Here is a 17602-nt window from a genome sequence, read left to right as displayed (position 1 = left end):
AATAAGCAACTTGGTTAGGTTTATTCTATCTATAAAACTGTAGTGAAACCCAGTGATTTCAGTGAAGTTCTAACTTGGGCAGTTAAGTTTTAAGGTACATGGATTTTCAAAGGCTTATGCCATGTGAAACTTTGGATATTAGTTATTATCAGTACCACATGGTTATTACTGGTGAACTATACTACTTGTAGCTTCAAAATTAATTTCTGAACTATAATCAAAGAGTTCTAAAATAGCTGATTTTTTTTTTTAGATGTGTAGCAGAGGTTCTCTTCTATTGCTGTTTACACATGAAGTCCTGTACTGAATTTCAGAGGTGTATTTATATGCTGGTTGCTTTTATGAGCATTACCTCTATATGACTAGCAAATAGCAAGATGATGTAATGCTAAGTATTATTAAAAATATGAATAAATCAATAGGATGTAAAATTGAGAAATCAATTGTCTGAAATGAGAATAGTAAGTACAATAACTGTAGATGAGCTGATTTGTGTGCTTCAGAAATGTCAGCACTCATCAGAGTTACTATATTGTTGCAGTCAATTTATATGGGTAGCACAGCATTAACACATATTTTAATCAATTATTGTAACTCTTTTGTCCAGATGCATGCTTAGCTGGGGAAAATCATGGGGTTTTTTGGTTTTTTTTTTCCTTTCTGTAATCAAATAATTTTCCTACTTATTTGGCAAACAGTAGGGAGGTTTTCTTAATAAATAATAGTAATACTGAGGTTTGTATGAAAAGTTACAGGAAACAGAAGTGGTTTTGTTTCTTCACTTACCCAGTCCTTTTCCTATTGCTGTTAGTTGCAATTTCTTCATGGTTTTTGAAACGGAAGTGTACATTTTACCCAGCAGCAAATTTTGTCACAAATGTTATGCCATCAATAGGTTTGATGCTTTTTTCTTTCTGTGCAATTTTATGCTGGGTGTAAGCTTAGAGGGCTTTTTCTTGCAGAAGAATTTAACATGTAGTTGGACCATGGATCCAGTAAATAGAGAGAACTCTAATTTCCAATCTTCTTCAGTGAATATGGTGATTATCAAAGTTCTTAGAGCACCTACGTGCTGTTGAATCACTGCAGAGTCAGGGAAATTACAACATTGATTTTGCTACAGCTTAAGCGTCAGATATTTTTTTCTGTTTTTTAGGAAACCTATCTCCTCTGTAGAGTTTCAGACTAGTAATGATTTAATAGAAGTTATTCCAAGTTCAAATCCTTGGTCTCAGACTAACACAGAAGAACCTTTTTTACTTATGAAGAATGGTTTTAAGGAAGATGACACCCAAGACAAATATCTGAAGATTTACTATGCCGCTGAATTTAAAGAACCACAGCAAGGTAAAATGTTCAATTCATTATTTTCTGAGTTTTGTTTGAGTAATCTTGTTAACTTTTGTGATTTTTTGTGCATGTTCTAGAGACATTGAGGAAATAATTTGGGTTGCATGAAATAATTTTCAGTTGCATAAGGTATAACCACTAAAGACAGATTTATTCCTGGAGAAGCGGGGCTTGTTTTAATAGCTCGAGAGAGATACAAGCCAGAAGAAGTCTAAGATAGATTTCTTTATGGAGATCTGTTTGAGTTAGAACTCAAAGAGTTTGGTGGGAACATAATCAGTATCCATCATTTCCAGGTACTATGAGAGAACAGAGAGTTATTACAGACAGGGAATCATCCAAGGAGTGAAAGGGAGATGTGGGAATAAGGAGACTTCCATATTGGTAAAAAATATGGAAGAAGAACAAAAAACTCCCTTTACCCTTCTATATGTATTATATATGTGTAAAATGTGTGTGTAGATACATCTGTATTTCATACTGCAAATATAAGGGAATGTGTCTAATGTGATTACTGCATCACTTCTGTCTCAGGAGAGCAGTAGTTTAAACTCAAAAGAAATAGAATAATGTGATGGTTTGGGTTAGAAAGGACCTTTTATGGGAGTGCAACACCTCTGTATTCAGCTCAGGTTGGTCAGATCCTCATCCAACCTCACCTTGAACACCTCAACTCTGGGGATGGAACCGCCTCACCTCTGGGGATAGGGCATTGACCACCTCCCTTGTTGGAAGAAACTGCTTCCTTATATCTAATTTAAATTATCCCTCTTTAAGTTTAGAACCTACGACCCAAAAGGTCTATCCCCACCTTCCTTATAAGCCTTCTTTAAGTACTGAAAAGCCACAGTAAGGTTTTCCTGGAGTCATCTCCTTGCCAGGCATAACATATGCCAATTTTCTCAGGCTTTTCTTACAGGAGAGGTGTTCCTTTCCTCTGATTGTTCTGTGATTCCCTCCACTTGACCTGCTCCAAGAGGTCCATGTCTCTCTTTCTACTGAGGAGCGCAGAGCTGGATGCAGGGTTCCAGCTGGGCTCTCACCAGAGCAGAGCAGAGGAATAGCATCTCCTCTCTCCCCTGCTGGCCTCGCTGCTTTGGCTGCAGCCCAGGACAGGTTTGGCTTTCTGGGCTGGGAGTGCCTATGTCTGGGTCATGTCCAGCATCCCACAGTCCTGCTCAAAGGGCTGCTCTTGACTTGTTCATTCCCCAGCCTGTGTTGATATAATATCATCTTTCTTGAAATCCCAGTAATTTTCAACCTTTTTTGTAATTTTTTTTTCTTCATAATTAGGGCATCTGCAATTAGGTTTAAACATGTATGGAGAGGGTGCATCATTTGTACATTTAAAATTGCACTGAGCTAAGTTTCTTGGCCAGAACCTACTTCAGTAGTTCCTTTATCATACTTGAAAATGCAAACAAGGAAACAAAAAAAATACCTTTTGTTTTTAGCAGGTATTATGTAAGAAAAAAGAAAAAGCTAAAGAAAACTAGAGGTTATCATGTGAACTGTAGAAGTCTAGACTTCATCGCACTTCAAATGTTTTAGGATTTTTAAGCTTAAAGTTAAAAGCAGTTATTGCTTTGCTAACATTCATAGTATTCCAACAGTTGCTGAATAATTCTCTTTATTCTGATATTTCTTAGTATTTTTATCTTGTTTTATAATGTGTTTTTTCTTCTATTTTGTCAGATTTATGTTTGGAAGAGGAGTTTGTTTTTATTGATAATCTTGAAAATTTTCATAAAAAATTACCAACTTTATCTATACTTCTGAGCAGACTACAGTTTTTTTTAGTGAAAGATCCCCTTTTGGATTTTGAAGGGCAGTTTTTAACAGCAGAGAATATTTTCAGGTACCTACAAAATTCTGTATAAGATTAAACATAAAACATAGTCTGTGTATTATGCCATTAACATTTTTACATTTGTTGTATTTTACTTTTGTAAATAGTTTATGTTTGCAACACGTAAAGACTTCAGCTTTTAGGAAAAAATCAGGAGGGTGAAATTTATATGCATTAAGAAAACTAGATTAATGAAATTGTCATTTTTACATTCTATAGCTGTGAAATGCAATCAGGATATTAGTTATGGAATACTGAAAAAATGTGCATCTTTAAGGGACCTAGTCCTTCCTCAAACTGATTAATTCCATATCATGAAAGTATCACTAAATTTAGTAGGGCTAGGATTTTACACATGCTTCCATGCTCTTTTTTTCTATCCTCTCAGATGTGCTGCCAGCAAATCCATGTTCTTACCCTGTTGAATTGTATCTCTTCAAGTTTAAATATTAATTATTCTTATGGTTTTGCTCAGTTTTGTATTGTTAGGTTGATTGAATTTAATTGAATTATACCTATGTCATGAATTTGAACAAACCAGTACATTTAAACAGGTACGTTGTATCAAAAATGGGCCTAGTATTTTGTTAATATACCCCTTGTGTACATACATTCATAAAGTCTGGCTAAATCTTGCACTGATTTACTTCATGTCTGGACTACTTGTATTGCTTCCTTTGTGCTTGGAAGGGTTGCATGACTGACAGGCAAGGTAAAACAGATTTTAACTGAATCAACTGTACCCATATAGTAGAACAAGGAGGAATGGGGTTGTTTGCCTGTTTTTTCGAAGATGAGCCCCAGTCTTGCAGTGAATCTTGGATGTAAGACTGTGTGAATACTGTAAATACCCAGTGAAGAGAACATGATCTGCATTCTGTAATGACTTTCAGAAATACCAGTAATGGGAGAAAAAAAAAATGCTAGTGTGAAGCTTTACAGAAATAGCTCTGACCTCCTGATCTGTGGTTGACTAGCAAAACCATGGACCTGTCCAAGGTGGGAGTCCAGATCTCCTACTGCAGCACACAAGGAGATGCATTTAGAGAAAGGGATTCAATTAGACAGACTTCAACTTGAGTTAAAATTAATAACTATCCCAAGGATGGACACAGAACTCTGTGGTCTAAAATATTCCTCCAGAAAATAGTGGTGTCAGGGACTGATGAAGTTACTCCCCTAAAAAAGTTACTATAGATTTAGTACCTGTAATTGGCACAAAGGGCAAGCCTGATGAAGCTCTTACTTTCTACCTGACAAATCTTCATCCCTGTGCTTCTTGTGTCCTTGCTTTACAATGCAAGTAGTAGCTTAATTCCTGAGTTTTACTTCCAAGTGTTTTAAAGTTTTTCAGTTAAACCAGGAACATACTTTTAGTTTTCACTTTAACTAGTAATAAGCACACTCTGCCTTCTTTCATGCTGAATCTTTCCTGAAAATAGGCATGAAAGGTGGCAGAAGAGAAATAAGGCAAATAGATTACAGAGATTTTCTGTCTAGTAAAAAAATTTGACACTGGAAGAAATTAGATCAGAACATAATTCATGCTGAATCTTTCCTGAAAATAGGAATGAAAGGTGACAAAAGAGAAATAAGGCAAATAGATTACAGAGATTTTCTGTCTAGTAAAAAAATTTGACACTGGAAGAAATTAGATCAGCAGCTTTTGCAGAAAGCGCTTTTACATGAGGGGACTTCTGTGCTGGGAGGTTGAAGAATTATAATATGAAGGTTTTTTCTGTAACTGTTTAAGGCAGACCCTAATATTAAGCATTTATACACTGCATATAATGTATTATTTCTTAAAAATTTTCCTTGGTTGATTACACAGATAAGTACAGCATCACTTGGAATTGCCTTCATAGAAAAGTCATGGATTTAGAAAAACTTTTGCCATGTATATGGCTTCAAGACTATTGCTAAGAGTTTTAATCTTAGACATTAGGTAATACAAAGAATTCACTTACTTTCTTTTATGATCTTTTAAAGAGAATGTTTGACTTTCCAAAATGGAATGAAGGTGGAAGAGAGTCAAAATGAATTGCAGAGGATTAAAGAGAGTTTCTGTACTGTATCTATGAAAGATGAAGAGGTATCATCCTGTTGTTTCATACTGTATATTATATTAGTTGTTATTCTATGTAATGCATGTGTGTTTGTTCACCTGCAAGTCATCTTACTGAGTTCTTTTCATATTTGCCAAATATTTCGAGCTATCATGCTTCCAAGATTAGAAAACACTGTTATTATTTGTAGTTTTTTAATTCTTGGATGCTGTTTTTAGGAATCTCTGCTCTGAGAAGCTTTTTGTCCTGGTACCTGATGTGTTTGCAGTTTTATGTAGATACTTGTTAAACTAAGAATAAAAATTAATCAGAACAGGAAGCCATGACATGAGCTCAGGAAAGGGAAGGCTACAAGACATGTTCTGGGATTTGGGGGGCCAGCTTGTTTTTTTTTTTTAAAGAAGTCAAATCTACTTTTTGTTCTATTTTTCAAAATTTTAAAAAACAAACTTTCAGTAAAATAAATGAGGATTGTACTTGGTTGGGAACGGTAAGTTAAGACACAATTTTTACACTCCACTGACTCAAACTGAAGTTGTGTAACATTGTATTTTACCCTGCATTGAGTGAAGCTTTGTGTGTGTTGTATAAATGTCAACTGATTTCTCTCCTAAGAGCTCTTAAATTAGTTTAAAATTAAGTTATTTCAAAATTTTAAAGAAGCTTTGACTGTACAGTAATATGAAAGGAAATTTACTGGTCATTCTGTTGTGATTAATATTTTTTTCAGTATTTCCTGTTGCCTGTTGATTTAGAATTTGGCAAACCTAACAATGGCAGATCTGATTGTGCTAAGATTCCATTATACTTGCAACTAAAGGAGATGTTAAATTTAGCTCCAGTCCCTGTAGATGATGAAGACCGTTGCAAGCAAGTGATTAGAGAAGGTGAGGGTTGTTTTTCTTAAGTGCTTGACCTGATTTTCCTTTCATTTCAACATATTTAACATAATTACTTCCCAGCTAATCAGATGAGAATTTCTGTGGATGAACTAGGACCTGTGTTACACCCAAATTTCTGGTATTAGAAATGTCTCCTTAACGGGTAGTAAACTACTTACCATTTGATTTAGTCCAGGGTTGTGTTGTAATCTTGAACACAAATGTAATATGAGCCATGATTTGTGATATATAATCAACATAGCTATAATCATTTGCTCTTGTGCTCTCTAATATGTTTTTAAGTTTACTTGCAGAGACATTCCCAAGAGGATTATATGCATAACAGTCATACCACAAAAAAAGCTTTTGTTGCATTGTAATTGCAAACACAAAGGCAGATTTCTGAGGGGAAAATGGTTAAAGAATTCCATGGATAACAGGATTATTCCCAATGACAGTAATAGTTTCTTTTAAAGGAATTTTAGAAAAATTACTAAATGCTTTTAGACTACAGATAAATATAATTTTGATGACAGTTATTGGCTAATGGATTGATTTGTATGACAGTATTTTGTTTAGTTAAAAGAAAAAGGCATTGCCTGAGGGTTGTTTTTTTGTAGTTTTTTTTAAAGTCAAAATAAATAATTTTCCACTTTTTTTGGTGGACAGGAAGCAGCTCAAAGAAGGAGGCTTAATGCTTCTGAAGATGGAGGATGTGTGCTGAATTCTGTGTCTCATAGGGCACCAGTTTGAAGTAAACCAGTCTCTTACTGACGACAGAAAGAAAACTTTTAAAAGTGCATATTTGACTAAAACAGTTTCATGTGCATTCCATATATTTAGTATGTGTCATGTTTCAAGCTGAGATTGCAAGGATTTGAGGATTCCGTACATAAAAGTAAACCTACTGGGGTTCATTTTGTTTTAGTCCTCTTTTGGTAGCAAAAGAATCTACAGACACATACTCCTAGTAAACTATATTTAGGCTACTTAATACAGTTGTTCTGGAAGTTATTGTAGTCATTAGATCTTGGGATAATTCAGATAGTGACTATACAATACTGTGGGGGACTTCTTCCGTCACTTACGGGACAAGACTGAGCGCTGCTCTAATCAGCTAAGGTATCTGGGGTTACTGCACATGACTAATTTTTCATAACAATATATCATGGAAGTTCAATAAAAACACTGAATGCTCTGACAGGAAAAATTAAGAAATGGTTTATTTATGGCACCTTTTAAAATCTGTTTTCAGATCTCAAAGCAGAAATTACATACAAAATAGAAATTTCCAAGTACTGTGCCATGCCACAAGAGGTTTGCTCCAGTATTAGCTCAAGTATGTTGGAATTCTGTGAGTCAGGTAGGAAGATCTGTATAAATCAAGGGGTGATATTTAAGATAAATTATTCAAGTAGTTTCTCTAATACTTTGTTTGTGGGAGAACACAGGTAAGAAGATTCACTTTGTGTAATATATTATTTTGTACCCACACCATAAAGAGGTAGAAGTGCCATACTCCTTTCTAGAGCCTTATAGTCTAAACACAACCAACTTTACAATTCCTTCATCTTGCTTTTGGATGTAAACAATGTCTATAACTTTTGCACTTTATTCGATTTTTAGATCTTTTTTTAATCTAGCAACTCATCTACTGAGAGAGGGTAGATGAAACTTAAGGCAGATTGGTTAAAACTGTGGAGTCAAAAAACTCAGTTTGAATTTTGTTAAAGTCTGATAGAAATGCTTTCAAAAGACGGTGGTGAAGAACAATTCAGGTAGCAGTGCTGTGTTTGTAAGTTCTAGAGATTCAAAACTCCCTTGCAGACATTCTGTTTTGCAAATGGTTCAGTAATTACATGTGATTGGGAAGTTAAGCCAGAGATGTTTTCTACAGAAATGAACTCCTGCTGTTGAGTATTTACTAATGTGCATTGAATCCTTGCTTCTCCTGCACTGGGATCAGGAAATACACCCTGTTTGACCACCTTTAATAGCTTGAAAACCAAAGTCATGGTGTTTACACCATCAACCAATGCAGAGCAGCTTTGGTGTCTCATTGCTCAACCTAGTCATCCTACTTTAGTTAAAGTTTTTTCGTGTTCTAGGTGTAACCTTTCAAAATAATGTACAGTCTTTGCCAGCCCTACTATATTCACAGCTAAATTCTTGCTGACTAAGCAAGGCAGAAAAATGGCTATGCTGGTGACATTTTCACCTTTCATTTAATGTAGAAGGGCCTGCACAAAGAGTAACATTTACAAATAAATGTGATCTGAGCAGAGTGTCAATACATGATTATACATGTACGTCTCATCCTAATGTATATACTGTGTATGAAAAGATCTATCCATTGTTGCATTGGACAGTAGTGGTATTACCCATCAGTGCTTGTTCACTTGATGGTTTTCCATACAGAAGTTACTAAAATACTCAAGAGATGTTGAGGTTTCTCCAGACCAAGACCTTTCTTATTGCCTTAGTTTCAACAAGTTTTAAGTTTAGCTGATAGTTGTCCCCTGCAGGCCAATAGTACTAATAGTACCATGCTTTAGATACTGTATTGTAGTGGAATTTTGGTTGGAACAATCATATAATTTCAAAGTGTCTGATATAAAAGCTTAATGCAAACACACCAAGTTCCGCCAAGATAAAGTTATTTTAAAGGTAAAGCTTTTTTTACATCTGGAGATTATTGTCTGGGATGATAAACTGTAATCTGTGTCTACTCAGCTCTCTGACTTCTCTTTACTTCTAAAGCTTAAGAGGCTTAAGTGCAGTAGATCTGACTCTTCCCCTGAATATAGTACCAATAAATTGACTGTGATCTTCTCTAGGGTATTGTCCATTCTTCTGCAGTAGATAAGTGGTCAAGCCATCTTGAATTGTCTTTTAAAGAAAGTGGCTGCGTTAATCCTTATTACCAGTTCCTCTCTTAGCTCCACTGTTGATCACTGTTGATTCAGGCAGAATTCTATTGTTTGGAGCACAATCAGATTCCATATCTCTCGCTATCCCTTTTTTTTTTTTTTTTTTTTCTCTTTTTTTTTTTTTTCCCTCAGGATAGACTCAGGTCTGTAGGATAGAGACCTACAAATGTGTGCAAGCACTGCCAGAACACCATTTGATAGCAGTTTCTATATTAGGTGTCAGGTTTCAGGTGAGATACCTGACAGTCTTCTCCTTCTAATTTATTTTGTTCTTTATGAGTTACCAGAAGTGAAATATGTTTGCTTGAATTCAGTGAAGAAACAGTCATAAGACTAAGCAGTCTTTCTCTAGTCACTGAGTTTGTTTAAAAAAGGCATTGAGAGACAAGATAGTTCTCTGAATCAGCAATGTTCTGAGAAGGGAAATGTTACTCTAAGTATAGACAGAGTTTAACTATGTAGCTGATAAAGAATTCCAGTCTCAAAGGCATAAATAACTAGACAAAAACAAATATGAATAGTATTGCTCAAAAAGAAAGAATAGTTCTTTTTAGATATGGCAGGTATTTTTGCTGTCCTGAGACCAGCTTCTGTCCTGTTCAAATTAAAGCCCTAAAATTGTTGCTCTTCACAAAAACTGGTTTGTGAGCTGAAGTTCACAGCATGAGTTCATTGAACCTTTTTTGTTATAAGTGAGTGGGAAAGAAGTTATACTGACTGGAAGGATGTTGCTTTCATTTGTACCCACTTGAATTTCTTACCTGTTTTTTCCCTGCTTTTCTGATGTGTTTGTGTCCTTTGGCTTTCTGTCACTGTCTCTTACCCTTCCTGCCTAACAATCAGCTTGTTAGGTCCTTCAAGGAGAAGCTGTGAACAGCTGGATAGATGACTGACTGCTAGGCTGCTTTGTGCCAATTGGCCAGGCAATGTGGGTATGATGATTGCATCTACTTACTGCCTGGTGGAATGAATAGGGAATTCATTGTTAGTGTTTTTCCTTGTGGAGGCACTGATTTATTCACAATTTTTCTGCCTTAGTTTTCACAGAACATGGAACAACTGTGGGTTTTCTGATTTCTACTTTTGGGTCAGTAGAATGCCAGAGAGATTAATACCAGGGCAATCACGTGAACTATAAAAATCAATGAAGTTGCAAATAGGACAAATAAAATCCAATAATCATTAATATGTCCACATTTAATATTATTGGAAGGAAGAAAAAAAAGAACGTTTAAAGTGACTTGTAGAGGACTTTTAATATGCCAAGTTTGTTTGTAAACTGCTTGAAAAAAAAAAACAAACTGGTGTTGTAATTAATTTCAGTGATCATCCCTAGAAATTTCAATGAGAATTAATTCTGCTTGAAGGAGTATTTTTTTCATTAAAATCCTGACTGTTTCTGAAGTTCCTGAGGCTGTTCTTACAGCAGCCACAATATTGTCTGTAGTCTCTCTCCCACTTAATTAACTTCATTTATGGAGGAATCATCTAAGGATAACAGGCATGAATATCAAAATCTCAGCCATAGTACCTGATGATTTAATTATAAAAGTAATCTTATGTGTGATGTGTATGTACCCAGAACTACATCAAAGGAATGTGATCTACAATTGTTTCCCCAAACTGTTTGGAAATACTATGTGAAGTATTTGGGGCATATAGCTTATTGAATTGTCCCATGAAAATATTTTCTATTTTAATCCAGAACTTCACTTGTGTAAGATTCATAAGCATGTGTATTTCATTCACAATTAGCTTTGTGATTTTGATTTTTATTTTCATTTTGGCTGGGGCTTTATGCAATTTTCAGCTGAATATATTCTGTATTTGAAAGATGAAATGGAAGTGCCTTTAACTCCTCCATGCAGACAACGAAGATCATGGGTTAATTTTCTGTGCAGAGGACTTCAAGAAGAACCTCTTTCTCTCTCTGGTAACAGGTAATGAAACCTTGGTAGTGATAAATTCTGTCATAAATCCCCAAAATTATTGAAAAAAAATCACTGTATTTATGAATTGGTATTTACATTCTTTGAGCTGCATATATATTGTGTTTTGTGTAAAAGAGTGATGGAATGAACAATCCGTATGTGTGGTTTTCTAGAGGAGCCTGTAAAAGGAAAGAAAACTGCTTCCATAGATCTCTTTCTCTGGGAGGATTTTATAGCCTGAAAATGCAGTCTCCTTTTTGCAGTAGGCAACAGTATATATTTAAAGTATTTAGCAAGTATGTGTGTGGGCATATGTGTGTATTATACCTATGGCAAGCACATATGTTGCACAAGGGTCACCTGCAAAATGTCCAGAAGAGATATATTAAGAAAGTATTGTGTGTTTTGGGGATACCCTCCAACAATAGATTTCAGGCTTTTCATGCCAACATAGGATTAGGATTGCTCTATCTTTTCCTTCTCATCTTATTTGAGACTAGCATTTCTTGCCTTGCTATCTTTCTAACATTGGCAGAAGAATTTCAATATCCCTTTGGGACAGAAACTGTGTGGGCTAGACAGAATTCTCATTCAGTGCTGCTTTACTTCATGGCCCAGCCTTGATGGCTCCTCTTACTCTTTCCTGTCATTCTCTGTATGGATAGGAAAAAAAAATTAATGAACAAGTGAATGAATGAATGAACTGAAAATTTAAAGACAAAGTGTATCTTTAAAAGATAGTTTTTTATAAATCAAAATTTAACAGATAATGCTGCTAAACTTCATACCTGCACATTTTTTTTTTATGTTCTTCATAGTATTTTGATTGCAGAGCCCTCTAGAGAATTCTTAGAATCTTTGGTATGGCAATCAGAGAAGTATTGGGATAATATGAGCTCTCTTTTGCTTGTCGGTAAGGATTTCTAATTGATGATCAATTTCTAACTGATGTTTACAAGTTCCATGTACATGGAGAAATATAGCAGAAAAGATAATGTTATATTACAGAGCACATATTTTGAGCCACTGAAGTTTATCCAGTTACTGTAACCCTGTGAAGTTTGTATTATGTGATTATTTTAGTACATATAAGAAGTTACAGTATGGCAACACAGAAGTTGGTATGCCATGTATCCTTCTATGGAGGTAATTTGAATTAAGTAAGAGTTTTATTTTTTTGTGACAGTGTTCACTACTATTATATAAAATAACTAATAGCTAAAATTTGGTAATCTGTTTAACTCCTTCTTGAGTGCTATTTTCCCTTAAATAATGTTTTAAAATATGTAGCAATCAATACAATAGTACTGTTAATGGAAAATAATATTGTAACTTCACAAGAGTAGAAAAGAAGTTGAATACACAAAACCAAAAGAAGCTGCAGGCTATTCATGAAACTGCCAGAATATATATTACTACTATTCTTTCATTTCACTTTATTTGCCTTCATTTTACAAGTCTCTGGATTAATTTATGTATATTGACTTGTTTTATTGTCCAATTCATTTGTACTTTGATTTATAGTTGAAAATAATGTATGGTATGCTCATTACTGTTTCAGTTAATTTTTTTCAGGTAAGGATTATGATAAATCTTTGTAACCATGACAATAATCCACATATAATTAACAAGGTAATTTGTAACTTTAGTAATGCAGCTACACATTATTAGATTTGAAAAAAAAAAAAAAAGAAAAATTTGAAACCCTCAGCCCTCTTACTCACAGAACTCAGAAAAGTACACTTCCTCTGATAATGTTAATCGCTTTGCTCTTAAATCTATTGATGGACATAGAGTTGCAAATGGAAGTATGAATAGATATCTGTAATAGACCAAGAGTACTTGGGAGCTTTCATTTCCAAAAGGACATTCTGTTTTCATCTTTCTAGATTATTGATATTATATGTTAATTTCTGATTCTTTTGTAGAGCATCCAGCTGTTAACCTTGCACATCAGCATCATTCACTGACAGTACTGCAGAAAAAACTGCCACTTGAGGTTGACGCACTAATGCTTGGCTCACTAGAAGAGGGCTGGTGGCTCCATAGGGGTTTAAATCCAGCAGCTGTAGAAATTTTGGAACAATTCAATATGGATGGAAGTAATGCAAACTCTCTGCTTCCTACAGAAGTAGAAACATTCACACAATTTACATCATATCAATTAGAAAGTAAGTTGCTTCTTTTTTTAAAAAAATGATAGAAAGGTAGAGTCAGGTACTTAAACAGAGAATCACACAAGGAGTTAGAGATCTCCAAAAACAAAGGAAATTAATTATTTCTTATTCTTCAGAACAAAATGTTTTACATTAAAATTAAGGAAGGGCACTGCTGCAATTAAGGTGTACTTTCACTAACTCAGAAGAAACTCTAGGAAGAAAAGTGTTGAACTACACAAAGTCATCTTTGCTATTACTGTGCAGATGAAGAATAGCCTCCACCAGTCATTTTTTAATAAAATAGTTTCATACCAGAGAATTTCTTAAGAAGTAGTAGTTTTGCTTTGGAATATTTTAATGAAACAGATATTCACATAGTCCTACCTGCACAAGGTCAGTGGGGGGAGTATGTTACAGTGAAAATTGCTTATTTTGTGATGCTGTAGAGGGTTTTTTATGCAGACTATTTGAAATTCGAACAGCTCATCACTTCAGAATTTCTCATGGATGTTTTTGCATACTTATAATCAAACTTCAGCAAAGAAAGCAAAAAGTTATTCAGATTTTGTTGTATAACTACAGCCAGACTGCAAGGCACCAATTGTGGTTGTAGAACTCCAAGGATTGACAGTAACATGAGATATTGTGAAACTGATAGCCACTGCTCATGCAAGAACATTTCCAATTAACTGCTTTTGGCATTTCTTTAATTGTTTAGCTACTGTGTTTCAGATGGATGTGCAGCTACAGTGCAAAGAAGTTGTAGTTCTAGTGAAGCATATCTTCAGAGGGAACTGTTTGCATTTTTCTTTTTTCCCCTCTAAAAAACAAAAATTGTCAATTTTTCTTCCTAATGAAATTTACCGCGTCCCACTTTCTAGAAATCTAACATCAATAAATTCCATGTAGATGGTGAAAACTTCAAACAATAGCATGGCCTTCTGTATCTTAATATTGTGCATTTTTACTTAGGACTAGTCAGTACAAGTTTTTTGAAAAGGGATCTTAGTGATCTGAGAAGGCACAAAGAAGAAGTTTGTAAAAATGCCTTCTCTGTAAATCATCCAAAATCCTTAATTCCAATGAGGAGAAAGAATAGAAAAGAAATCTGTGTCACAGCAAATAAATTAAATTGTATTTTTTAGGATGGCTTGAAGAGAAGAATTCTGTGACAAACCAAGAGCTGCTTTCTGCTGAAAGACATCAGTCAGAGAAAGTAGTTAATCCCAACTTGTCACTGCAGATTCAAAGGCAGAACTTTGCCATGAGTGCTCCGTCATCTGCCAAAATTCACAGTAGAAATACATCTGTGGAAGAGCTTACTGGAGGAAGCATAAGCAAGATTGAGACAGAAGAGGCAATTTGCTTCTTAAACCAAGAAAAGAAAACCCCCAAACCATCTGAATCAGACAGCTGTAAAGATGTGTCTTCTAAACTAGACAACTCATCCTGTAGTGGAAAGCCTGCATCACTTACACTTGCTTCTAAATGGGCCAACGATAATTCTGATCTGAACAACTTTATTATGATGAGATCTAAATACACAGTCACCCAAAGAGAGGAAAAGTATTATGTAGATAGACCTGAAAAAGGTATGTGAACCAGTTTATTCTGCCATTTTTTCCAAATTTAATTCTTCTCTATTTCACCAGTTACAATAGATGCTAGTTCATCCTAGTCAATTATTTGAAGTAAATTGGCAACATTTTTATGATCTTAAATGTAACTGAATTTTTAGCTAAGTTACTTACCTTTTGTTGTTTTCCTTTAGATATATTAGAAGATTTTGGTTGGTTGGTTTACTTGGGACGAGGTGAGGAAGGTGCTTTTTTTTGGGGACAGGATTTTTTTTTTTGTGTTGGAAGTGATATCTCATAAAATAAATATTTGAGTTTATTCCTATTCTGACAAAGTAACTCTAAATGGTACTTAGTTTGGGAGTTCTCTTCCATCCATATGTTCTAAATTGGATCTCCTGGACACTTTGGAGAAGTAGTAATCCTCAAATTCATTGTAGTTATCAAATAGCAAATATCAGTACTCACTTCTGTAGCCTAGGAAATGAGCAAGAGTTGTTCATTTGAGCCAGTTACGCTGGTGCAAACCCCATCAAATCATCAAACAATGCACCAAAACAGTTATTAGGGAAAACAGAAAATTGTTGGTAGGCTTGTTCTTGTTGATGGCAGTACTTGGAAAAGAATATCAGGTTTTGTGTTCAGCAAAATAGGAATGCAAAATAGCAGAGAGAAAAAAGAAAGTAGAAGAATTATCTTATTTGTTTTGAAAAAGAAGTATTTGTGACATAAAGTGGCAAGTAACAGTGGCAGACCTCCAAGTTCACTTTTCAAAATATAATTATATGTAAAAATTTTTTTTGAATTTTTTTTTCATATGGCAGAATTTTGACCATAACTTTTATCTGTGTTTTATTTATATGTTCCAGCATCCAAAAAAAAAAAAAAAAAACCCAAAACCAAACAGTTGTTACATAAAAGCCTCAGCAATAGTTCCTGTAGAGTTGGGATATTTAATTGCAAGCTTATGTAATCTTTTGGGAGGTTTTTTTGTTTTGTTTTGTTTTGTTTTGTTTTGTCTTTTTTTTTAATTCATATGTTTCTGACACTGTCGGAGATGCACAAGACTTTTCATGGCCTCAGAAAGCAATAATCCAAATTTTAGAAGAGACCAAGGTACGCGAAGTTTTATGCTGCCATCTAGTGAACCCTGACCAGAACTGCATGGCCTAACGAGGAATCCAAGTGTATTGAAAGACAAGCTGTCGCATTCACGAATAGGCTCGGGAGGGTTTAAGAAGATTCAGTGCAGATTAGGATACGTGTACAGGTAGACCACAGTGTTGCAGATCAGTTATGCCTGACATATAGAGAAGTCATTAAAATATGGAGGTCTGTGATAAGCCACATCGATGTAAAAATTATATAAAACATTGCATCCTTTTACAATAAAGAAAAGTTTTTATCAAGGGTCATTCTAACTCTAACTGAAAATTTGAAAGGCCAGCAGTGCTTGTAAGGCCTCTTCATTGTTTTACTTATTTTTTTTTAAGATATCATTTTGTGTAGTGTTTAGAAAATATGCAGGAGGGAAATAGTAGAAGAAACTCAGTGATCCAATTTTGAACCCCAGATATCTTTTCAAAATAAAGCAATTTGTCTAAGTTAACAGAATAAAAATTCCATTTTTCTTTGCCTTCTCTCTCTGTATTATTAGTTTGTTTGCTGAGGAAAGTGGCATTCTTAAGTAGAAAAATCAATGTTTATAAGAATATTCAATAAGAACACCTCTCACAGAAAAAAATAATCAGAAATAAAGAGATAGAAGAAGCTTTGTGGCCAGAAGTTGAAGCTCATGCATAGTATATATCAGGAAGAAGGGAAGGCTACTTAGAAATATTAACAAGTTGCAAAAGATAGCTAGATGATAGGAGAAAAATTATTTTCAATATGGATTTTTTTTTCCATTTGCAACTTCTATGTTCTTTCTGCATGGCTTAAAGTATCTAAACTTTTCTACTCAAATTCACTGATGTATTTTTCATAGTTTGAGGTCCATATGGTCAGCAGCATCTTTTCTGTCATGCACGTTTTTTCTCGATAAAAAGGCATATGAGGTTTCCTATAGAGCTATATTATAGACCAGTAGTACCAGCTCCTTAAGTTTCCCAACTCTGTATTTCTACCCTTAGGAAGAGCAATCTGATAATGCCTGACTTCTTGGCCTGTCAAGGCAGACAGGGCCTAATCTGTTTTTGGGTCTTACGGATTTTTGTACTGCATAAGCCCAGGAAAACAATAAAGAATTCATGAAGAGAAAATGTATGTTTCACAGAAACAACTTCATTTGAAAGTATTTTTGCATGTAGAGTCATTTATAGAGCAATTTTCTTATTCATTGAGCTGGTTTTGTGATATTAGCTAAATATTCCCTTGTGGTTTCATTGTTTAGTGGTACAGCCTGAAGAGCAGCATATGAGTGTTCAAAAAGAGGGTGATTCTCTTTGTGAGACTGTAAAAACAGAGGAAAAAACCCAAGAGAATAAAGAATATTACAGTATCACTGTCAATATTCAACCATCAGGTATACACTATTTTTGGAACTGCTTTACCTTCTCCCAGGTAATTAGTGACAGGAGCAGAGGAAATGGCATCAAGCTGCACCAGATGAGGTTTAGATTGGATATTGGGAAAAACTTCTTCATTGGAAAAGTGGTCAGGCATTGGAACTGGCTTCCCAAGGTAGTGGTGGACTCACCATCCCTGGCAGTGTTAAAAAAACCTGGGTATGTGGCACTTGGGGATGTGGGTTAGTGGTGAGTATGGTGGTGCTGGGTTAACAGTTGAGCTCAATGATCTTACTTAGTCTATGATTCTATATAGTTTTGCAATATAATTTTATATAAAATAGTACTGCTC

General features: G+C 34.8%; 1 protein-coding gene across 1 annotated transcript in view; it reads left to right on the top strand.

Moving 5' to 3' along the window:
- The window catches only part of SHOC1 (shortage in chiasmata 1), a 46660-nt gene that overhangs the window by 4981 nt on the left and 24077 nt on the right, over positions 1-17602 (top strand). The window contains exons 4-14 of the mRNA XM_053931523.1: positions 1157-1347; positions 3046-3208; positions 5189-5291; positions 5996-6152; positions 7402-7509; positions 10911-11016; positions 11826-11920; positions 12936-13178; positions 14312-14758; positions 14938-14979; positions 17136-17267. Of these exons, the coding sequence (XP_053787498.1) occupies positions 1157-1347; positions 3046-3208; positions 5189-5291; positions 5996-6152; positions 7402-7509; positions 10911-11016; positions 11826-11920; positions 12936-13178; positions 14312-14758; positions 14938-14979; positions 17136-17267 (1787 nt within the window). The remainder of the gene's footprint in view (positions 1-1156; positions 1348-3045; positions 3209-5188; positions 5292-5995; positions 6153-7401; positions 7510-10910; positions 11017-11825; positions 11921-12935; positions 13179-14311; positions 14759-14937; positions 14980-17135; positions 17268-17602) is intronic.

Source organism: Vidua chalybeata, chromosome Z (genome assembly GCF_026979565.1).
Source record: "Vidua chalybeata isolate OUT-0048 chromosome Z, bVidCha1 merged haplotype, whole genome shotgun sequence".
In the NCBI taxonomy this organism is placed as follows: domain Eukaryota; kingdom Metazoa; phylum Chordata; class Aves; order Passeriformes; family Viduidae; genus Vidua; species Vidua chalybeata.
The sequence above is the reverse complement of the archived record's forward strand: the minus strand, read 5'-3'. Positions and strand labels throughout refer to the sequence as shown.